Below are 25,000 nucleotides of genomic sequence, written 5' to 3'. Positions count from 1 at the left end.
ATATAGATAATCATTAGTTGTTGTCCTTCAGTAGCATATTGAGATTAATGATTCCAAGTTCGAGTAAGGCCTAACACTACTGTGAAGTTTTTAAACCCAATTGTTTCTTCAGAGATCAACCCTAGTATTGGAATTAGGCCCACACAAGCGAAAAACTCTGACCAGGGTGGGATTTGAACCCACGACCTTCGGATTTGATCACCGCTGCTCTACCGACTGAGCTACAAGGCCAGAACGGGAGCAGGCCGTGGGTGTGTGAGATGTTATTCACAAGGACAAATTCGGCTCGGCCCAAGCCTAATTTAGATTTAATCCTCCAAATATTGGTTTAATTCAAACCAGTAAAAAGTCATTCAATCCAATCTTTTGAGTTTTATCATTTAATCCAATACCTTGAGGTTTGATTCAATTCAAACCTCGACCTGAATCTTCCTGGGACGAGCGCGGCCAAAGATCTAAACAAGTGATACTCTTTTACTACCTTTCTGAAAAGCAGCAGATGCCATTTTGTTGAAAACCACGGATGGAGATGGACGAAGATAGAAGTTAACGTGTAACACAAATGTTGGAAAACACCTCGAATATCCTTTGAGGAACAGCATCGACAGCAAAGTCCCCAAATGCAACAAGGTTCAGTTTCCAACACTCAGCCTACGAGTTCAAATACTGTTTTCAAACGAGAAAACAGTCAAGGACTATAAAATCTCGCGAACGTCGAGTCGAAGATTCCACTAATTTATTCTTAACACAATCATGAAATTGAACAACGAAATTATATCATTCCACGTGCCAACAGATAAAAACCTGGCCTCGGTTGTTTAAAAGGTGGATAACGATATCCACGGATAAATCACTATAAAGCGGATAAATACTAGCAAAACCAATTGAGTTATCCAGTGGATAGTTATTTAACCAGCAGACAGTGCTATCCACCCTTCGAACAACTGGGGTCTGGACGTTAACATAAGTAGGATAAGATTACATTTCAAATCCCATAAATATAAACCGACAGGAAATACAAATATCCATTCCAGAACAAATATAACTCCATAGAACACTAGATCATACTAGATTCATAATCAGAAAAAGCTTGGGAGCTTTTGCCGTCTGAATCGGTCAGAAACGCTACGAGCTACTGCACCGTTTAACAGTCGCAGTAAGATTCAGATACATAAGTCACCAGAAATAAGAAGGCACTTGACTTTGCTTAACTATGGAATAGAATAGAATCTTGATTTTCATTGTCCCTTGTAACAATGCTGCAGTGACCCCTTAACGACATAACCAAACAGTACCTTGAAAAATATTCTGAGTTTTCTCTAAAACGTTTTCAAGAAACTTCAGCAAGTCTCACCTTCGCTCGCCATGTTGTCGTCGGCACAACAAAACTGAACAACAAAAGAAGTGTGCACAGTCTCGTACTCAAGGGAATGTAGTTTATGATGGCCGCGCTCATCCCAAGAAGATTGAATAAACTAGAAATAGGTTTAAACTACTTTACCTAAATGGCGGCAAGGCTGCTGAGGGGAAGGGAGATGTTCAAATATGCTAGCGGTAATTTAACGACGGTTTGTGCATGGAATTCAAGGGAGATTTAATAAGTTTTGAGCAGGGAAGATACAGAACGTGAGCCCCCAGCTAGACCTTCTTCTGGACCCCACTCGAGAGAAGAAAGAAACTAATAGATGGTTTTCACAGTGACGTCATCAAATTCTGAAAATCTCAAAATCTCAAATTCTCAAAATCGCAAGGTCTTCTGAATTTTTACCCAAGGAGGATGAAGATGACCTCCAAACAAATCTTTTTCAAGTTTCCAGTTCAGCGACGTCTTTCGTTTCGAAAATTTCCGAATTGTCATCTTTCGTGACCCCATGATACAAAGCTACTTGGTTGGAAAAAAAAAGTCTATCCCTATGAATCTCAGTAGTTTGAGCCTTTCAAGTACATTAGGAGATGTGTTCATACACATGTATTTTATCTCATGAGCGAAAAGGAAGCGATGTCATCGCAAAGTGAACTCCAGATGTTTTCTATCGATTACAGGCATATTGGCGGACCACATAGCGACTCCATACAAAACCCTATAAAGATGTGTGAAACGCTTCGACAAATAACTCAGAAATGATGTACCGCACAGACCTGAGAATTGGAGAGGTGGTTAAAAGATTTGTTTCCTACAACATTCCAAGTTCTTGGTCTTTCATTGAACGATTTCGAATTTATTTTTTTGTTGTGTGACAGTGAAACTATATCTAATTATCTATAGTTTGAGGATACGAGGAGCGAATAATCATCCAACACATCGTAATTCCTCCATTCTCGCATAACAACAATTCCTTGCGCCTTTGACCACAATCCCTTGCATTTCGAAGAAAAATGTGTTCTTATCCCGATTACAGAGCTGGCTCGTTCGCTTGCTTCAGGCTCACTCACTGCGGCAGCAACAAAAATTTCGAGGTTTGAATTGAATCAAACTCAAAAGATTGGATTGAATGACTTTTTACTGGCTTGAATTAAACCAATATCTGGCGGATTAAATAGAAATTTCAAGGATTAAATTTTGCTTCAAACGGCTTGACATAAGCCCATCATCAGGTGGCAACAAGCAACTTTAGGGACACTCTGGAGGATCCTTGCTGATCCCAGCAAGACTGTTCTTTGACGTGCTGCCAACTCTACCTTAGCATTAAGATTATCAGCTAGTCCTCTGGACTCCTCGGAATAATTGCCAGTGCTCAAAAACAACAGGGACAATCTCTACACTCTTCATCTTCCATAGCTCTTTAATCTCAAGCTACATGCCAAGATACTTGTTGTCCTTCTCCTCTTGTTTTGTATCCACCCTTCTGTCACTATGGAATGCATTGTCAACGATGGGGAAACGTTTATTCTGTTTGTCCACAAGCACAATCTCAGGACAATAATATTGTCCTCCAGTTTCTAGTCTCTTTATTCAGAAATCATAAAGTAATTTGTAATTCTCGTCATTGTTTCGTCGGTTACGATAGTTTCACTGTTATCAAACCTTTTATTCTGGTGCATGTAAGGAATGTTACATCAATGGACGTTGTGCGCTTTGAATACCAATAAGAAAATTACACGATCATGAAACATACAGAAAATAGATTGAGCAAGAAACGATTCATATTTACCCAGTGACTCGCTCAGGTTCACAACCAACGAAAAATGGTTTTACTTCATTATTATGTCGTCATGATGACGTGTTCCATTAGTGAACTGATTATATATTAATCAAGTAGTAAAAGAACATAATTTCTCAACGAAACACTTATCCTCAACATTCTTGGGAATATATTCATACCATTTGTCATTCCTTTCAAAATCGTGTTGTTAAACAAATCCCAATGCAAAGCCCTAGTTACTCTGTCATGTTTCGTTTATATTCTTTCTGTAAAAACTTTTGGCACTTCCATGACAAAGTAATTCACTGTCTCATCTTTCTGTCGGCACATATGGCGCAAACAGTCATTCTGTGATTTGTCTATATTAGCTTTGATTGGATCAGTTCTTGGTGATTGGCTTTATTCCGCTAACAATTAACAGCCCCTCTGTTTTCTTCTTCAGATACCCATGTGAAAGCCACATCCAGGTCCTATTACTTACCACTTCATCTATTCGTCTACAGAATTTCCTTCGAAGCTCATTTCCTCATAATCCTCTAACTGAGCCATGAAGCCACTGACATTGGGAGCTGGTCATTTGTGGGTTCTAATGTTCCGGTAAGGAATGAATCAACGATGAAAAGCTATGATCCTCGCAGATATTAGAACCCACAAATGACCAGCTCCCAACGTAAGTGCCTTCATAGCTCAGTTGGTTAAAGCATCGCACCGGCATTGCAAGGTCACAGGTTCAAATCCCGTTGAAGTCCTGAATTTTTCAGGCTTCTCTACGCAATTGCAAAAATTGCTTTCATAACGGCAAAGATCATAGCTTCACTTGATTTCATATCCGCAGTTCATATATGATCAATTATTACATATATCACTTTATCAATAATAATAATAATAATAATAATAATAATAATATTGAGTAGTACTACTACTACTACTACTACTAATAATAATAATAAGAGTAATAATAATAATAATAATAATAATAATAATAATTATAGGATAATAATAATTATAGGACTCGAGTCTCATTTGCCATTTTGAGATCTGCATTGGTTTGCCTGCGAGGCTCGCGTTCTAGGAGGAGAACTGCCCCAAATTTACAGGAGACTGATCTAGAACTAGAAGTCTCGGTCGCATGTAGATAGTTTTTGTTCTTCTGTAAATAGCGTTATCCTCTGACTCTGAGTTTATGGCAAAGAGCGTCTTAACATTCTATAATATTGATTTATAATTTTTCTTTCCTTTAGTTTATCAAATCTATAATACTAAGAGTTGTTTAAATTTTTTTTAATTTTTATTATTTTTTATTTTAATACACATGTTTATAGGAAACGAGAATTTAAAAAAAAAAAAAACTATTGCTATTATTAGAATTAGTATAATAATGATAATTATTATTATTATTATTATTATTATTACTATTACTATCTCTACTACTACTATTATTATTATTATTGTTGTTGTTAGTTACATATTTAACATACAACTGCATTAAACAGCCAGATTTTACATGATGAAGTTTACCTTGGTTACAGTGCGGCCATTCTTGGAAAACAACAGGGTTATTGAGCATCTTTGCCACAACAGAGGCTGCCATGGTGCTTGCAAAGGACATCCAATCACTTCTTGACAGTTGGGTTTGATTAACAAAACTTGCCACACCTTTTACTACCACCCACTCAACCTTTTCATCATAGGCTGCAGCAAAAACACCTGAAGTTAAGGATGATAGGAAGTTAACATTAGACCTTTGCGTTTTTAGGGAAAGGTCTTCAAGCAACACTCTGTTGCTTCACATCTCCTAGTCAATCCTTGAAACAGCAGCTTCAATTTTACCAGACGAAATATACTTTCTGGCTTTGATTTTTTAAACGATAGTTGTAACAATTAATTTACACTTCACAACCATTCTATTCTCCTCACTTGCTACAACAACCAAGTTTTTTAGATTCAAATGTTCCTCACACAAAGTGACAATTTCTTCCATATTCTATCAACACAGTATTATGTATTCATTACCAGTACACAGTAAAATGAAACCTTCAACCTTGGAGATAATGCATTTCAATTTAAGCTGTCTCATTAATGCACTAAAATAATCTTGGCTACCAGTCAGATTCTTGTATGTATATGCTCCTTCCTCATGTGGAAAAAGTTCAACAAAGACATTGCTTAGCTTAATATTTCCTTGGAAAGCTACCGGTAAGTTTCATTGACCAAACCTGATAGAGATAACACAATTTAATTAATAATTTTAGGATTTTTCTTGGATTTATCTAAAATACAAATTAGTTAAGGGACACTTCATAATTCCCATTTTTTATTAAAACTCTTACCTTCCCCTTCTGTCTCAACAGCAATTGCTTCTGGATATTGTAAATGAAGATCAGCACATCCACACCTCGCTGCCCGTGTTTGGCTCAAAATATCACCATCGCAGTGTACTTCAACCTCCAATTCATCTGGATTTTCCAAAGGAGCAACCCACCCACAGGGCGCATCTCTAACAAGATCACTCAGATGTCTACTTACAGGAGTTTTGAATCCAGCTGCTGTTGTCAACTTGGCAGATACAACTACATCTCCTAGTTTGACTTTATCTGAGCTTAAACCGCTGCAAGTTCCCACTGAAAACACAGCCTTTGGCCTCAAGACCCTAACTGCATCTTTTACAACTGTTGAAGATCCCCCTGGGACTACAGAACCTTTAGAACATCTCTTTAATGCAACCATTAGTTGCCTTTGATCACTAGCATTACCAATGTATCCAAAATATATCAGACCAACTTCCATGTTGTAGCTTTTGAAAGGTCGCTCCAGAAATGAGAAACAACTTAAGAACTCACAATCCTCCACTGTTAGTAGCAAAATATCAATCGGCAGATCAGCATTTATCCACGGTTCACTGACATTTGGAAGATCACTCAGTTTTGGTGACTTGACCCTGAGTTTTGGGGGCATGCCCTGACAGTCATCCTGGACAGGCAAACAAAGTTTCCTCTGCTTTCCAACTAAGATTTAAAAATGAAGCAAAAATTATTTATCATCTATTAGCTTCGATATTTGCTAAAAACAAATTTGAAGCAAAATACGTGACAACACATTCCTGATTAGAATTAAAATCTAATATTCAAGTACATGGTTCAATTATATTCAACAACTTTCACTTGAATATTTTGGAAAGGCACTGTTGCATACTGGCCTAGTTGTGCAACAAAATTAATTGTCGTGCTTCGTGTGCATGCTCTTATGTTTTAAATGAACGATTACAAGAGAAGTAGGAAACTCTGACTGCTGGCTGAGAGTTCTGTCTTTAGCAGAAATCAAGTGTTGTGATTAAAATTGATTTTACATGGGTTTTGGGTTCTCAAATAGCCCAGTTTATAATTATGATTGCCTTAAAGTGTTACTGTGACGAAATTCGCGTCTTTCCTATCCAAACCATTTTAAGTCTGTATGAGAAGAAGAATGTTGTTTACTATTTTCTGATATCTTTTTGTGCTCCAGACATATTCAAGTTTTTTAAATATGCAAATTAGCCAAGTGATGATGTCATAATATCAACTGAATTTTGATCAAATATGATGAAAAAGGTATCTCAGCCAATTTTGTATCGGAAAGGCTTGATTCTTTGCAGTAAAATTGTAGTGGATGTGCTCCACCATATGTGCATACCAGTTTTGTTACCATGGCAACCTACTGGGTTCCAGACCTCCCTGATATTAAAGCTTTTGCTAGCCCCCTTTGGCGTTCTATTTTAATATTTGCCAATGGTGCCTCATCTGTGTGATCCGGCAAGCATATAAATATGTTAGATTGAGTTTGTGGCCTTATTAAATTTTTTTCTAGCTTAAGATCACCAAAAATATTGAAATCAGGTTGGAGGGGACTGAAAAAGAGTGAGATGCCATGGGAACAAATTTCTTTGTAGCCCCACTCCCCCATAGGAGCTTTTCAGGGCCAATGAAACACAATCACAACAGAACAGAACATTCAACAGCAACTGTTAAGAATCCCAACTGGCCCGATGCAAGCTAGTTGGCTATTTACAAGTGCAGCTGAGAAGATGAACCAGGAACTACCAGGAACAAATTCAACCAATGTTCAGAATGTGTCTTGAACTCAGGATCCTCAGATCTCAAGGCAAGCGCCTTAACCACTGGGCCTCAATGCCTCCATACTGCCAGCCATAGGTGTGTTGCCTGTAGAAATATTGGCCTACTGAGTTTCAATGGTCTCTGCTGCAAATTGGCTGAGATAGCTCTATTTATATTCTTGATGTTATATTGGGTTGTGTGAACGTAGTCATCAGCCGTACCATTTGCATATTTTACACATTTTTCAAACACAAACATCTCAGGAACCAATGCAGATATTTCCAAACAGAAAACAGTTTTTGGTCTTTCCTGGAATTCTATGCAATAAACCTATCTTTTGACTGGTTTGTTAATCAATAAACAAAATCTGTGGGAGAGACTTAAATAGTTCGTTATAGCAGAATGGCCACAGATGGCTGATCTAATAAAAAAGAAGGCAGAGTGTTCCATTCTTTTATGGTTCTGGTAAAAAATTGTACTGATAGGTGTTACTGTTACTGCCAATGTTAATGAACTTACTGCTATGATAGGAGCGTGTAACACGCGCACGGCGTACAATGTACTCTGCGATACGGACCACAATTTTACTGTTCACTATTTTGTACATGGTAGTAAGTCACACAATTTTGCATCTCAGTTCTAATGAATGCCAGTTCAAATCGTTCAGGAGGTTTGTGACTGTACTGGGTTCCCGCAAAAAAATATTAAAAATATTTTTTGTAACGTTTTGCCAATGACACTGGAGTATGTTCATTATGTATGAATCGTGTTAACTGTGGAAGTTTCTAGGTGTGCTTGCGGTTATGTTGAACCCTTAAGGGCTATGCGGCTATTTAAGATGTTATAAGTTACTGTATGCAAAAAGCCACTCAAAGGCATCTCTTTTAACTTTGCTTTGTCTTTTCACTGTTGTATTTTCTTTATGGTGATGACGTAAACGCTCGCTGTATCCTGTATCAATAAACGAGATGTCCGCCCCTGATGCTGTGTTTGTGTTTATTAGGATTAGTTACAAAATATTTTATAATCGTTTCAGGGTGATTAGAGTATAAAAGGGATTTCTCACTTCTTTGGGGTGTTGTTTGAATAAGGTAGGCAGGAAAAAGAGTTACCCTGGTAGGTGGCCTGTCCCTTTTTTCCACATTTCCCTTCCCTTTCAGTACTTCATACTCTTCCATTTATACCTCCCCATCTGCTTTCCTTAATACCCCCATTACTTAACAAGTGCCCTCACTACATGAACATTTATGCAGTGCAAATCAAAAGACACCATATTCAGGCTTTTAAGTCACAGAGAATACAATGTTGTAACATAGTAGGTGCCTTTCTCGATTAGGACACGCAAGTTTCTTTTACTCATACTCTTCAAATGCTTCAGATGATTACGAAGGGTGGTTTGAAACATACCACCCGGTTAAAAAAATAATTGATAGTTTTCATTGGCACACCATAAAAATTAATAATAACTTCAAAGCCATACAATGAAAGAGGTCAAGCACATAAAATGTTGTAGAAGACCAATGCATAAACCACCTCAGCAAGTCTGAGGTACATTGGGTCGATTATTAAAACATATTTTAGACAATGTTTAACAAAACCGCCTTCTAAGCCATTTTCAATATTGCCAACAATCAGATCGAAGTATTGTGTGCTGCTGATGGTAACAAGAAGGTTTGCATTCCAGGCTAGAGAGCAAATTATTTACTTAAAATATACCCCTCATAAACAGATTTGGAGGTCCACTGGTTGTCTTAAACCGCGGCCTAAGTTAGACTTTGTTTAAATAACTGGCCCATTGTTTTTTAGTTATTTGTCAGAGCATGTCACACAACTTTATAGAGTTTTGCACAGAGATGCCATGTTGGTGTACCACCTTGGTCCACTATTATGGGGAAGCCCTTAGACAGCAATGACCAGAACCACATTGCTGACCAGTGGTTTTCGTTAAAACAATGGTTTGCTGGGGCTGCTCAGTCTCACAATTGCTGCTGAGGCTCAGAAAACCTGGGGTCAATTTAATAAAACTTTTACACGTGTAATTTACAAGTGTATAGCCATTGTTTTAGAGTCTGAGAACAATAGCTACACTTGTAAATTACATGTGTAAAAGTTTTATTAAATTGACCCCTGGTTGTGATCATTGTTATTTAAGGTTTTCCCTATTATGGTGGCCAGAAATCAGGGATACTGTAAAAACACCAGGGTATAAGCTGCACTTTCTCTCCCTAAATAGCTCTAAATTGGAGGTGTGGCTTACACTGTATCCCCGAAAACATCTAGAGAAAGGTATAGCAAATTCTACAATAACGCTCTCCAAAGACACAACCGAAATCCCACGTTCTTAAACAGTGGCTTGTCTTTCCAGAAGTCAGTGTGCAAAGAAAGTCATGTCCACTAGCCTGGGGCTGGTGGATTTTGCAATCAGGCCAGTGGATTCTGACTGTTGCTAGTCCGACAGGCAAGTGAAGTGTTCTTTGGAAATTCAAGTTTTCGCAAAAATGATGAACAGCACCCCTCAACCGACAGTTGGCCGGCAGTTGGTTGACAGTTGGCTGACTGCATGTCAGTCGAAAGTGGACCGACAGTCGGTCAACAGTCAACCAACTGTCGGTGGACGTGAGCTGTTCTTCACTTTTATCAAAATTTTAATTCCCAAAGAACACTTCACTTGTCCGTTACTGACACCACATTTGTTATTACAGTAAAAATAGAATGTGGACCACCACAGGTGATACACTTGAGAATGTGCTGACACATTTTGCTTCTCAAACTAACTTGTAATGACACCTTTGATTCCATCTATGGCTTTTATACTCTCCCGTCAATCAAATTAACAACACACATGATTGGTTGCATTGTGTTGTTGTTCATTGGTCAAAATATTCAACCATTAATACATTAATCAATAACTAACATTTGCATATGAAAACTTTCCCAATACAATAAGCAATTTTTCATTGGAATCACCATAAATTATATAGTTACTTATAATAACTTGATCCAGAGTTACGTGTACCATACTATTTTTACGTTCCTGGTGTATCCTTCTTTTAGCAGCACGCATGCAATCAATTATCATGTAAACAAGTTCATAAAGAATACATAATTCAGAAATACTAGGTTTCATTTATTTGTTTCACTACGTCACTAAAAAATTTCACCTTGTTCAAGAGTACAACTACAATTATCTGTAAGTGATAAATGATCCGTCTGTTGGCTTGATCCAAAATGAATAGCATGTCTTGCAATTGGAGAAAATTATTTAAGGAACTCATTTTTAGGAACTTTCAGTAAGATGCAGTACAGTGATACTCCTCAATGTAGTAATCTTGTTATGCTTAAAGTGCCACTATGGTCAAATTTTTACCTCTTGATTTTTAGGTGTATCACAAATAATTCTATGAAAGAATGAAAATGCTGTTTTACCGTTTGCAAACACCTGCATTAGTTCCAGAGATATTTAAGTTTGAAAAATGTGTAAAATATGCAAATGAGATGACTGATGATGTCATACACTAAACCCAATAATTATTATTACATCAAGTATATAAATAGAGCTATCTTCGCCAATTTGCAGCGCAGACCGTTGAAACTTGGTAGGCTAATAGTTCTACAGAAAACACACCTACGGCTATAAAACATTGTGTTCGCATGGAAACCCACTCTTTTCCAGTCCCCACCCACTCAACTTCAATATGTAAGTGATTTTCAGCTCGAAAAACGTTAAACAAGGCCACAAACTCAAGCTAACATATTTATATGAATATGCTTGTTGGATCATGTAGATGAGGCACTATTTGCAAATATGAAAATAGAACGCCAAAGGTGGCCAGAAATGCCTTTAAAATTGGAGAGGTCTAGAACCCAGTATGTTGCCATGGTAACGAAACTGTTAAGCTCAAATTGTGGAGCACATTTAGTAGAATCTCACCTCAAAAAATCAAACATTTCTGATGAAAATTGGCTGAGATATCCTTTTTCATCATATTTGATCAAAATTTGGCTGAGTGTATGACGTCATCACGTGGCTAATTTGCATATTAAAAAAACTTGAATATCTCTGGAACAAAAAGAGATATTTGAAAATAGTAAAGGGCATTTTTTTTCTCATGCAGGCTACTTATTTATGTCTTAAAATGGCTTTGATAGAAAAGATGCGAGTTTCGTCATTGTGGCACTTTAACTGTTGAAACTCACCAGGGTGGTTGCAAGGACAGTGTGCATGTAAATCTGAGATTTATTTAAGCAAACAAATGTTAATATGCTGTATTATTATTATTATTATTATTATTATACTATACATGTACCTTCAGTGAGCACAGTGAAGATATTTTTATCTTCCACATGTCAGGGAAAAGGTGTTGTCAAGGTAAATAACACAATCAGCTAATTAAAAGCCAACCTACTCTTCCTGGTACTTGTGCTGTACATGTAACATGTTTTTATGACTTGATTTGACATTATCAAGCTTTATTTTCATTCCTTTCATGAAGAGTTTCATGTTACACGGTAGTTTTAGCAGTTGAAGACCACTCTTTCGCATTTCAAAAATGAATAAAACAAGTTATTTTTAATCTGGACATTTCATCATGATCAGTATCTACATAATTAACAGAAATTGACTGTTAGATTGAAAAGTTCTCTTTCCAAATTTAAGAAACATATACAGACTATTTTCGCAATCCCATAATGCAATACATTTTAGGGGGTTCTTTACATAAAAACTAGTTTACCTAAATGGTAGAAATGCTGCCAAGGGGAAGGGAGATGTTCGATTACGCTTGCGGTAATTTTCATTAACGACAGTTCGTGCTTTGAATTGAGGGAGGTTTTCATATGTGGACCCCCAATTGGACCACCTTCTGGACCCCACTCGAGAGAGAAAAGAAAACAATAGATGGTTTTCACAGTGACGTCATCAAATTCAAAAATCAAAATTGCAAGGCCTTCAGAATGTTAAGCTGAAGGAGGTTGCAGATGACCTACATAGAAATAAATCTTTTTGCTTGAGCTTCCAGTTCCATGACGTCTTTCATTTCGAAAACACAGCATTTTGAATTTCCAAATTGTCACCTTTATGTGAAACCCCGATATACATGTAAAGCAATTTGGTTGAAAAAATGTCCATCCCTATGAATCTAAGCAGTTTGAGCCTTTTAGGTACATTAGAGATGTGTTCAAACATTGTACACATGTATTTTGTCTCATGAGCGAAAAATAAGGGTTATCATGATTGCAAAGTGAACTCAAGACGTTTTCCGTTTGCTACAGGCTGCCACATTGGTGGACCACACAGGGTCTCCATACAAAACTCTACAAAGTTGCGTGAAATGCTTCGACAAATAGCTCAGAAACGATGTACCATTTAGTCCTGAGAATTGGAGAGGTGGTTGAAAGATTTGTTTCCTACAGCATTTAAAGTTCTTGGCCTTTTTCACTGAACAATTTCGAATTTTTTTTTTTTGTTGTGTGACAGTGAAACTCTCTATAGTTTGAGGATACAAGGAGCGAAATGAAAAACAGAGCAGGCTCTGATGATGATACCACACATCTTAATTCCTCCATTTGCACATTCCTTGCATGTCTGACCAAAATCCATTGAGTTTTGAAGAAAAAGTGTTCTTCTCCTGATTACAGAGCTGCCTCAGCCACTACCTCACTCACTGCCGCAGCAACAATACAAATTATTTACTCTTGGGAGTGTATCACACTTCAGTGAACTGGATATCCATTGTTTTAATGCAGATAACACCCAACATAAACTGTAGATTTCTGTGCAGCCTCCTATGGAGGCCCATTCTGGTCAAAATTGTATTAAAACGAAAGGCTGAACTTATTTCTTTTTAGTTGACCATAACAACTTATTTACTTATGGTGCAATATTCGAACCACCCTGCTAGCTGAACCTTTCTTTTGCTTGCTTGATTTTGGCGTTCTCAAGAAAGACTCTGCATGAATCGAGTATTAAAGATCTTTATTGAGTACGTGCTGCATGCTGCCACGATACTGTCTCGAACCCAACCCTAATATGCCAGATCTTGCCACCATCTTGGCTTTCAAGATACAGTGGGCTCACTTATAACCATCAGTTTTATCACTGAATGGATGCTCACAATCTCGAAAAAACAGTTGGATAAGAGAAAACAGGATGGACTAGTCCACAAGTTCAGGCTGCAGTGGCTTCAAAGAGTTGACGTGATTCAGTCAGAGCCTCCTTTTCTCCTCGTCAGTAAAGAAAACGACAAAAGGAGGCTCTGCTCGCCCGGGCGTACATGTATTTGAACATGTACAAACAACTCTAGTTTTACTGAGGATTAATTTTGGGACTGAATTACTTTTTTGCATTTCAATCAATCTTTGCATGTGAATTTATTCTAGCCTCAGAAGTCAATATTTGCAAATCAATCTATTTTGAAATGTGATTTCTTTAGAATCAATAAATTCTTGTTAACATGAAATATAGTTTTTATTTAGGAATTTTTCTAGTAAAATATATATTTTGAAATGACAATTTATTTTAACCAGAGTGAATTTATTTTGATAAGAATTATTTTTAGTTCCATGATGCATTGAGCAGCGCCAGTTTCCTTGGCCCCGTGATTTTTCCCGCCACGTTTCAAAGATGGAGTCAATGGAGGATTCTCTTCGTAATTGAATCACAATTGCCGATATATCAAGAAACACCATTGGGCAAATCGACAGAATAGCAAAACTTGTCCATGTAAACAAGTCTTCTTCTATTTCAACAGCAGGGAGTAGTGTTCAATCCCCTTCAAGCGCAAATTCTCTTCCACGCAGGAGTGTTCTCACTCGACCACCACTGCCTCAGGTCATCAATTCAAGAGATTGAAATGCGTTGAGTGAGCTAGCTAGCTGAGAAGATTTCCGACTCTCAGCTCTTGTAGTAATGGACCTTCCCTGGCCGCATCTTGCAGCAGTGGTAGAAGAAGCGGACACGTTGGCCGTCCTAGTCGATTTTGTGTTATCAAGGACATAATTATTGTGGGAGCACAAGACGAGAAAACGCCACTGGGATGTTGGGATAAGTTGACACTTGAGAGCCAAAACCGCATAATCACGGAATTCGCATTCGATAAACGGGGGAAGAAAAATACTATGTATAATAAGTTAAAGAAGAACGTTGGTGGAATGCTGGTAAAGCCAATCTTAGCCTTTGAGGTGAAAATTGATGGCAACATCCTGCTGACTCAGATCTACCGCTTCAGCAGGTGCTGTTTATGTGCGACTGTTGGCCGACGATCTTGACGGCGTTGATGATTCTGTACTAGAAACCAGTGCATTTCAGATTGATATTACTGTCAGTAATGCAGGAAACGTGGAGGAAACAGTTATTGATTCGTCAGTTGATGCAGTGATTATTGAAGTTGATCGTGGTACAGAAGTCAGGGACAAAAAAATCAGTGATGTTGCACAAGAAATTGTATTTTAAAGAATGTGAACACTGCCAAAATACATCAGAAATCCTCAAGTGTGCTCAAGAAAAAATCCTTACTGGCAGACAATTAGATATAACAGATCCAGACAGTGAGATCTCTGGAGAAACTAACTTTATATTTGTTGATAGAGAAAACTTGCTTGATACTGGTTTGGATGAGATATCAGCCTTGGTGAACTGCCATTTACCTATTGAGGTTAATTTTGCCGGAGAGTCAGCTCGTTACTCATACGGAGGTTCTTGAAAGGAATTCGTTCCCCTCATGCTAATTGAAATTAAAGAAAAATACTTTGATGGAGGTCTCTGTGAAGATTTGGCTGAGACGTAGATGGCAGTTGGTGTTCTCATGGGTCTCAGTGTCCTTCAAAATGGCAAAATACCACAGTTTATCCAGGAAGACGTAATTGCTCAATATTGTTCAAGGAGTGGCATCATCACTATGTATTCAAAATCTCCAGAAAGGTTTGAGCAAAGTGGGTATTTTTCAGCTGATTGTGAGCCTACCTCCATTTCTCTATTTGTTCAGACCATCAGTTGCAAGTGGTCTCAATGTCAAGAAGCTGATGCATTTGTTAACTTCTGTCTGATAAGGAAGGATCAAATTCCTGCAGGAACCAGAGGCATGTTTACAATGCATTTCTAACTATGTGTTACATTAGGGAAGTCTATGCCGGACGGAGCCTTGCTGGTTCAACAACAATCATTACTCTAGGCCACATCTTACAGTTTGCTTGTGGCACTGATGAGGAGCCAGTCCTTGGCTTTAACAGGTCTCGTGAGATTCACTTTGTTAAATTTCTAGCGGGCTTTGTACTGACAGCAAACACACGTGTAAATGTCCTCAACCTGACATACCCAAATGCGACCGATAGCCTTCCTGCAGATGATGTCCTTTTCAACATTTATGACAATGCCTTTAGTAGTTCATATTTTGGATTAGTCTGAACTTTTGAACTTTTCTGATTCTGAAAGGTAATTTCTATTTTTAAAGGTCGAGCATTCATGATTTATGCCTGTGGTGGGGGAAGAAGGAGCTAGCAAAATTTATGGTAAATCAGTAAAAGTCCTCTGTTTACGTAGTTACATGTACTAAAACAAGGAATGACCTACAATGAGCTAAAATGATCCACAATGAGCTACATGTACAATGATCGACATTGACCAACAATGAGGTACATTATAACCTAAAATTAGCTAGTGACCTGTAATGAGCTAAAATAAAAGATAATTTGCAGCTCTGAGGGCACTGCAGCATGTTCACAGTACAAAGGTTAAAAACATTCCACTCTGTGCTTTGAACCAATCAAAACCTTGTTGCTGAGAAAGTTGAAAATTTTCATTGTGCACTCTGAACCAATCAAAACATTGTGGGAAGAACAACTTATTTATAACCTTCTCTTTATTATTTCCTGCTCTAATTAAGAAAGGTACTCTATTTGTTCTCTGCTTATATCTAAAGCAGGTCTTCCGGGACCCTCCCTTCCATTACGTTGCACACATTGAGTAGAATATGATAAGGCTGTTTTGTTGGTAAGAACAGTTTCTTTCAAGACAATATATGAATGTGGACACTGAATATTTCTCGGCAGTTGTGTTAAGCTCTCAATTACAGGGTTATTGGCATGCACTGGATGGGATACATGTACGTACTCTGCCATAAGAGTCAAAGTTGCGTAAGCTTCCTTCAATCACCAAAATGTTTGTTCAATCAACTCTTCTGTCCATGCGGTCTCTTGTGCAGAAAGGAAAACACTTATAACTATTCCTTTTAAGTTCTACATAAAAAGCTGACAGGCTCTCTGGTTTCTCTCCCAGTAAACATGTCGCCGCGGCATATCAGTTTCCCAACAAAACATTTAAGTTGGTTTCAAAAATTAGGATGAAACTATGGAGGGGATATCACAAGAAGATGGAAGAAATCTCACTAGCGTGATTCAATTACGAAGAGAATCCTCTACTGACTCCATCATGAACGTGGCTGGAAAAATAACGGGGCCAAGGAAACTGGTGCAGAGCAATGCATCATGGAACTGAAAATAAATTCTTATCAAAATAAATTCACACTGGTTAAAAGATATTGTCATTTAAAAAATATATATTTTACTGGAAAAAATTCATAAATTAAAACTACATTTTATGTTAACAAGAAATTACTGATTAAAAAAAAATCACATTTCAAAATAAGTTGATTCGCAAATATTGACTTTTGCGGTTAACATAAACTCATATGCAAAAATTGATTGAAATGCAAAAAAAAATTCAGTCCCAAATTTAATCTTCAGCAAACACAAAATTGTTTTTACATGTTTGAATATTGCACCCTAAGTAAATAAGTTGCTATGGTCAACCAAAATGAAATAAGTACAGCCTTTTGCTTTAAATACAATTTTGACCAAATCCGGCCTCCATACTGCCTCAGGTACAGCATAACACAATAAAGTGACTAAAAATCTTAAATTGCAGAAAATCATGTGTAAGACAAGGAGGTGACAGAAAATGAATGTGAATTCTTGTAACACATGGACGATAAATCATAAAATTTATAATTTTCACAATTGCGTTTAATCCTGGACATAAGTGAGTATAAACACATCTCCTAATATACTTGAAACGTTTAAACTACAGAGAATCATAATGAGACATCTTTTTTCAATCAAAACAGATTTCAGTATTTGATGTCACACAAGTGAGTCACTACTCGAAAATTCAAAATGCTGTATTTTCAAAACCAAAAACGTTACAGAACTTCCAAAAACGTTACAGAACTTGCAATTAACTTGTAAAAAGATATTTATTTCCACCTGACACCTTCAACCTCGCATAGATAAAAATCCAGAAGAACTCACGGGTTTGATTTTACAATTTGCTCGATGTCACTGTGAAAATCATCTATAATTTCTAGGTTAGTTTTAGAATTTAAACAAGTTGAAAGAAATTAAAACCACAACACAAGCACACTTTTGCTATTATAAAAATGGCACTTAAGGACGTTCGCGCCCATTGCTACTGCGCATCTTTTCGCACATGTCACGCACACGTCATGCATCGAAGACCACGCAGGTAAACACGATGCTAGAGGCGCAAAAATTTTCCACAAGAATGGAACATAAAAGTATGTGGCATCATGGGATAGCTGTGGACCCAGGTCTTCTCGGAAATGTCACGCAATGGCGTGACAGTGCGAATAGACAATCGCTTTGAGAACTTCGCAGCGATTTTACTCTCTTGAATGCTTGGTGACCCCCATTTTTCTTTCCGTAGATCACTTCCTTTCTTGATTTTGTCCATTTTAACAAAAAACAAAAAAAATCTGTACGTGAGAAGTTGCAAATATTTGGCCTTTATGCTCTCGTGCGACCGAAGTTTTCTTTCTTAGACTAATATGTATCGTTTTTCAAGGTCTATTTCACCTCAGAAAAAGACATCAGCTGCAAAGGTTAATTTAGTTATATTAGTTATGTTGAACTGAGTACGTTTACCTGATCTAAATTTCACTCATGTAGCTTTTTTATTGCTGACAGTTGTAAGTTAAGATCGTCTTAAAGTAACGCAATCTTCTAAAAATGCACCTCATGATCTCGAAAACGAGCACGGTGACCCTCCATTTTTTTTGCCTTTTTGGCAAAAGTAGATAATTACCTTTCTGCGTGGCAAGTTTTAAAAAAATCTGTACGTGGGAACGTTTTGGGCGCGAACGTCCTTAAATAAGGGGGTTAATTAACTTGAGGCATTTTTGCTCAGTCATTCCTTTACTTTTCAAATCCCTTGCTTCTAATCATTGAAATAATGTAGCAGCAGCTCTGGTTTTCAGTAATTCAGGATAATATTTCACAGCCAATGACAAGGCAAAAGCAATGCTATCATTATAGTTATTTACTTGCACAGATTTTCCTATTAGCTTAACTTGACCTGCATGCCCCTGGCATGTGCATGCAGCTGGTTTAAGTCTAGTAGCCGACTGCATCATCCTGGCACGGCCCCTTCATGTAGGGGGATCTGGGAGCATGCTCCCGCAGAAAAATTTGAAATCTGGAAGCTCTGAAATGCGATTTCCAGCGTCCTGGGCGACAATGCGAGTACAAAGTTAAAGGTAGATTTCTTATCAACAGCGACACTGGGTGTGCAGTTACACACATTTTTTTGATAATTTCCAGCGAAGAAAGATTTGGGAAACAATTTCAAAAGGAAAATTAACCATTTAAACGTTGTATGACGTTTCGGCAACTTCATGTCATCATTACTATCAATTTAAAGCTGCCGTGAACGGCAAACTTTTTTGCGCATTTTTTCAAGCGCGAATTGAAACATTTTGGTTTGTCTAGACAAACCGCAATAATTTTGTTCGGTCAACATGAGAAATCAGTTCAGTCAAACAATAAGAATATGTCATTTTAATCTTAGCGAACAAAAACGCTTAACCAATGAAACTAATAGAAGCATTTACTGTTTTGGTGGAAAACCTGTTTTTATGCAACGATTACTCAATAACAACCTGTTTTGCATAAAACGTCTTGATAATTATGTTTGCGGACGTAACTGAACGTAATTGAATTACATAAAAAATGCGACGGTTGGTCTTGGTAAAAATGCTGTTCATTGTAGCTCGAAGATGGAAGTATCAAATCTGATAATTATTTTGAAATTGAGGTTTAAAAAAAGTACAGCTAAGTCCATCAAAAATGAATTTTACTTTAGGTTTGAAGGAATCCTTCAATTAATTCAATTTAGGGGGAAAAATAGCCGACTACTCTGGGCGAAGTAGCCGACGTTTTTGGTCGGCCGTCGTTGCTTTTTGAAACCCCTGTAAAATTTATAACATTGTTCACAAAAAACAAAAATGAACTGTCTCTAAGGAATAATAATATTCCACTTCAAGTTTGAGTTAAAAACCAAGACCTGCTAACCACTCCCGCCACCTACATTGTAACCTACATCTCCAAAAGGACAAAAATTTTATTCTGACCAATAATGTGTTTACTTGCACTATATACCTCCCATGTTTTCCTAGTTTGACCTTTACACCATCATCATCGTGTTTCCATTGCTTTGAAAGATTCTTTTAATGATCACCATCTTGTCAAGTCTTTTCATGATCATTATACTGTCAAAACAAACTTCATGTAATATATCTCAAAGCCACCATTCAAGGATTTGTCGTCTGTGTCCCTAAATTTCAAGAGGTGAAAAAGTATAATAGAACTTGGTACCTTGTGATTAGATCTAACTCTTTCACTAATCAATGATCTTAATCATCCCAACCTTGCTGTTTAAATTTTAGATACTTTGTGCAAATTCTTTATGCATACAGTTCATACAGGATACAGGACATATAAATGAATGAAGGGGTAGTTTCTAAAGAAACTGTGGTGCTGCGTCGGTGGGGAAGTAGTATACAAAAATTTGGTTTATCAACGGAGTTGATAATGTAAATTGACCACCGTACAGAGATTCTAAAAGCTGACGTTTCGAGCGTTAGCCCTTCGTCAGAGCGAGTCGAGGGATTATGGGTTACGTGTAGTTTTTATAGTAGAGTAGGAGCTACGCTATTGGTGGTAACATGGCAACGTGAAAAGTAGGAATATATTAGTTAAATGAAAAGCGTTCGTTAATACCGTGAGGATTAAGGGTGCCGATTTGAAAGATGAATTTTTGTTCCAGATTCTTGCGGCTTTCCGTCGTACCTAGATGTAGGGAAAGGCCGCAGATAGCCATGTGTTTTTTGGAGTGGTTAGGCAGATTAAAATGGCGAGCGACTGGCTTAGATGCATCCTTGTCATTCTTCTCAACATCGCGAAGGTGTTCGCGGAATCGGTCACCTAGTCGTCTACCTGTCTCACCAATGTATAATTTATTGCATAACGTACAGGTTATGCAATAAATGACATTTGCGGAGGTACATGTGAAACGATCGGTGATCTTAACAGATCGCTTAGGTCCCGATATCTTGCTAGTGTTAACAATGAAAAGACAAGTTTTGCATCGTGAGCGCGTGCATTTGAAAGTGCCGGGTTGCTGGTTGGTTTTGAGCGCGCTTCTAACTAAAAAGTTGCCTACGTTTTTGTCGTGTTTGAATGAAATAAGTGGAGGTTGCGAAAAGATTCTACCAGTCTCGGGATCATTTTGGAGTAATTTAAAATTACCAAGAATGATGCTTTTGACTGCGTGATTATGAGGATGGAAAGTGAGGGTGAATGGAATTCTGTCATTCTTATCTTTCTGTGACGTTTGTAGTGACGACTGTCGATCAAATTGTTGGGCGCGATGATGGCCCGCTTTGACCACAGAGACAGGATAGCCACGTTTTTCGAAGAACTGGCACATCTCCTCTGATTTGCTGGAAAAATCGGAGTCATCACTACATAGACGTCGAAGTCTAAGAAATTGAGAATAAGGAATGGAGTTCTTGACATGTGATGGATGTGACGATGAATACAACAAATAACTGTGTGAATCAGTAGGTTTGTAGTGCACACTAGTACATAGCACGTTGCCTCTAATAGAAACTTTGATATCTAGGAAAGCCAATGAAGTTTCCGAAATTTCCCAGGTATATTTAAGAGCCGGATGAAAAGAGTTGACGGAGGTTATAAATTGATCGAGTTCTTCTCTGCTGGATGAAATAGCGCCGATGCAGTCGTCGATGTAGCGGCCGTAGAGTTCAGGTAGCGGCCGTAGAGTTCTCCTCCGCCTTGCCGAACTAGTTTTAACGCTTAACTGTTTTTCATTCGCCGGCAACTATTACAAACAAATTAATGGTGTAGCGATGGGCACAAGAATGGGACCTAGCTATGCCAATCTTTTTGTAGGATATGTTGAACACCAATTTTTTAATCAGTACAACGGCCCCAAACCTGAACTCTACGGCCGCTACATCGACGACTGCATCGGCGCTATTTCATCCAGCAGAGAAGAACTCGATCAATTTATAACCTCCGTCAACTCTTTTCATCCGGCTCTTAAATATACCTGGGAAATTTCGGAAACTTCATTGGCTTTCCTAGATATCAAAGTTTCTATTAGAGGCAACGTGCTATGTACTAGTGTGCACTACAAACCTACTGATTCACACAGTTATTTGTTGTATTCATCGTCACATCCATCACATGTCAAGAACTCCATTCCTTATTCTCAATTTCTTAGACTTCGACGTCTATGTAGTGATGACTCCGATTTTTCCAGCAAATCAGAGGAGATGTGCCAGTTCTTCGAAAAACGTGGCTATCCTGTCTCTGTGGTCAAAGCGGGCCATCATCGCGCCCAACAATTTGATCGACAGTCATCACTACAAACGTCACAGAAAGATAAGAATGACAGAATTCCATTCACCCTCACTTTCCATCCTCATAATCACGCAGTCTAAAGCATCATTCTTAGTAATTTTAAATTACTCCAAAATGATCCCGAGACTGGTAGAATCTTTTCGCAACCTCCACTTATTTCATTCAAACGCGACAAAAACGTAGGCAACTTTTTAGTTAGAAGCGCGCTCAAAACCAACCAGCAACCCGGCACTTTCAAATGCACGCGCTCACGATGCAAAACTTGTCTTTTCATTGTTAACACTAGCAAGATATCGGGACCTAAGCGATCTGTTAAGATCACCGATCGTTTCACATGTACCTCCGCAAATGTCATTTATTGCATAACCTGTACGTTATGCAATAAATTATACATTGGTGAGACAGGTAGACGACTAGGTGACCGATTCTGCGAACACCTTCGCGATGTTGAGAAGAATGACAAGGATGCATCTAAGCCAGTCGCTCGCCATTTTAATCTGCCTAACCACTCCAAAAAACACATGGCTATCTGCGGCCTTTCCCTACATCTAGGTACGACGGAAAGCCGCAAGAATCTGGAACAAAAATTCATCTTTCAAATCGGCACCCTTAATCCTCACGGTATTAACGAACGCTTTTCATTTAACTAATATATTCCTACTTTTCACGTTGCCATGTTACCACCAATAGCGTAGCTCCTACTCTACTATAAAAACTACACGTTACCCATAATCCCTCGATTCGCTCTGACGAAGGGCTAACGCTCGAAACGTCAGCTTTTAGACTCTCTGTACGGTGGTCAATTTACATTATCAACTCCGTTGATAAACCAAATTTTTGTATACAGGACATATATCCTGCAGTATTATTGTCTTGCAGTTGCCACAGGCTAGTGAAATCAGTTTTGGCTAGTAGATTTTGAGCCAATGGGGCAAGTAAATATTGTGAAGCAGTGGAGTTCTGGAGTTGTGTAAATTCTTTATGCATAGAATGTACATGCATACAATTCATACAGGATACAGGACATATACTGTAGTATTATTGTCTTGCAGTTTCCCGAGGTCTTAAATGGGCGATAACTCACATAATAAAGCAGTGTGCAACGAAATTGCAATTGAACTCATCAAAAGATGAGAGTGGGGGAGGTGCCTGAGGCTGGTAAAGCATGCCATGAGCTGCAGCCGAGAGCAGCTAGTAACCATGACAACCCTGAGGATGGAATCCATGCAGGCACCGTCAGACTGCCAACCAGTCGAAAAGCTAACCCTACAAGCCCTGAACTTACCCAAGGGAGGGAATAAAGAACACGTAAACTGACAGCAACAAATCTAACGAGCAAAGCAAGTTGAGTTTGATACACGAGGCGAAGGGAATTCCCCAGCCCTGCCAAATCAAAGGGAGTGCCCTGCACCAATGCCACGAATGCCCGCTGGCCAGCAAGGTCTTGAGTATAACTTAGCTTAAATAAATTTAACCACATGTAAGCCTGTTTTTTTGGGCCTCTATTACAATTTCTTTGCATGAGTTGTTTCCAAAATCAATCTCCTTAACTCAGCAGTTCAAATAAATTATACAGTATTTCACAAGTACAGTACTTCCTCTATCATCCATTCACTTTGTACAAAATGTACTATAAAATCCCACCTAGCCAGCTCACAAAGGACTTGATAGCTTAGAGCAATGCAATCACCTGGTCATGGGTTCAAATCACATTCAAGTCTGGATTTTTTCAAGGCTTTTTCACAACTGCTTAAGTTACTCATTTCACCACAATGATTTCTCTAACAAGTTTATCTTATCAACTCATGGATCAAATATATGATACTTCAAAATTTATATATTCTCTATCTAGCTTCACAATCATTGCAAAAAATGATTTCTTCTACTGATGACAACAAGGAACAAGGTGGCTTTATCCCTTTTTGTCACAGCTGGTTTTCTGTGTAAGTTTTATTTACTGGGTGTTCAGGACAGCAACGCTGTATTTTTTAATTTGCAATCAAGACCGAGTATTCACGTAGGAAAATTCTGAACCAGTTGCACAACAAGGTTTCAAGCTCATGGTATATAAAAAAAAACCAGTAGTACTACCTGGACCATGACCTCCAGCCAAATATTTTACCGTCTGGCCCTCCCACTCTGTCAATAAGTACATAGAATTAAGGTTGTTCACGTGAAAATCGCCACTTTTGAGTTGGGTTGAGTTAGTACGCATTAGCCTGCGTAGCTGGTGGTATAGTTGGCACGAGAGGCAAATTAACGAGCGACAAAGCCGCACAGAGAATGGGGAAAGGCACTTTGAATTTTACTTGAAACCTTCCTTAAGTTCGTGCCTTAGTTGTATAAAAGTCCTTGTTGAACCCCACAGAAAAACTGAGTATTAAGATGAAATATACCACCGTTTATGGTCTTTGTGTTTACTTGTGACTCGAGCGGCCTATGCTATAAAAGGACGTGGGACTTTTCATTAAGTACGTACGAAATTAGCTCGTTCCCACTTTACTGCCCGGTTCAATTTTTATACTACGCTTCCCGATTGAGTGTGACGCAAGGCAAGTTTGGCGCCCAAGTTTTACCGTTAAAACCTGTTGGAAACATCTCGCGGGATTGACATCATCAGTGTTAGGCTACCTCGAGTTCCCACTAAAATGTATGAATGTTTAGTCAAGTTACTTCTCAGCTGGTAGTTTGAATGTCAAATTGTCAGCATGCTTCAGTTGAAAGTCTTTTACAATGTCTCTTTTCACGAGGGGGAAATTTAAAGATGCGAGGTTATTTTTACGGATCAAAACACTCAATCCTTTGAAGAACTTATGGAAGTAGTGCGAGGTAAAAATCGAATGCTTGAGATTCATCCCCGACTCCGAACTTCGAGTGTAGTATGTCGACGACAAAAACACCTTGATTAAAGGGCCACCAACAACTAAGGCTTTAGAACATGCGAAAGTCCAAAAGGACAACTTTGAAAGGGAGTTATCTAGAGCAGCATTTCATAATTCCGGTTCTCTTTCTATCTGGGGGAAATGTCAC

The 25,000-nt window shown here is 38.2% G+C and overlaps 1 protein-coding gene across 1 annotated transcript in view; it reads right to left on the bottom strand.

Annotated features, from left to right (window-relative positions):
* Nucleotides 1–25,000, bottom strand: part of LOC138013503 (NLR family CARD domain-containing protein 3-like) — a 47,486-nt gene that overhangs the window by 17,872 nt on the left and 4,614 nt on the right. Inside the window, exons 2-4 of the mRNA XM_068860591.1 lie at nt 19,682–19,856; nt 5,474–6,148; nt 4,662–4,850 (exon numbers count right to left, since the gene is read on the bottom strand). Of these exons, the coding sequence (XP_068716692.1) occupies nt 4,662–4,850; nt 5,474–6,148; nt 19,682–19,688 (871 nt within the window). The 5' untranslated portion in view covers nt 19,689–19,856. The remainder of the gene's footprint in view (nt 1–4,661; nt 4,851–5,473; nt 6,149–19,681; nt 19,857–25,000) is intronic.

The sequence above is a fragment of the Montipora capricornis genome, chromosome 8, assembly GCF_036669925.1.
Source record: "Montipora capricornis isolate CH-2021 chromosome 8, ASM3666992v2, whole genome shotgun sequence".
NCBI lineage: Eukaryota > Metazoa > Cnidaria > Anthozoa > Scleractinia > Acroporidae > Montipora > Montipora capricornis.
This window is presented reverse-complemented; position numbering and strand designations above follow the sequence as displayed.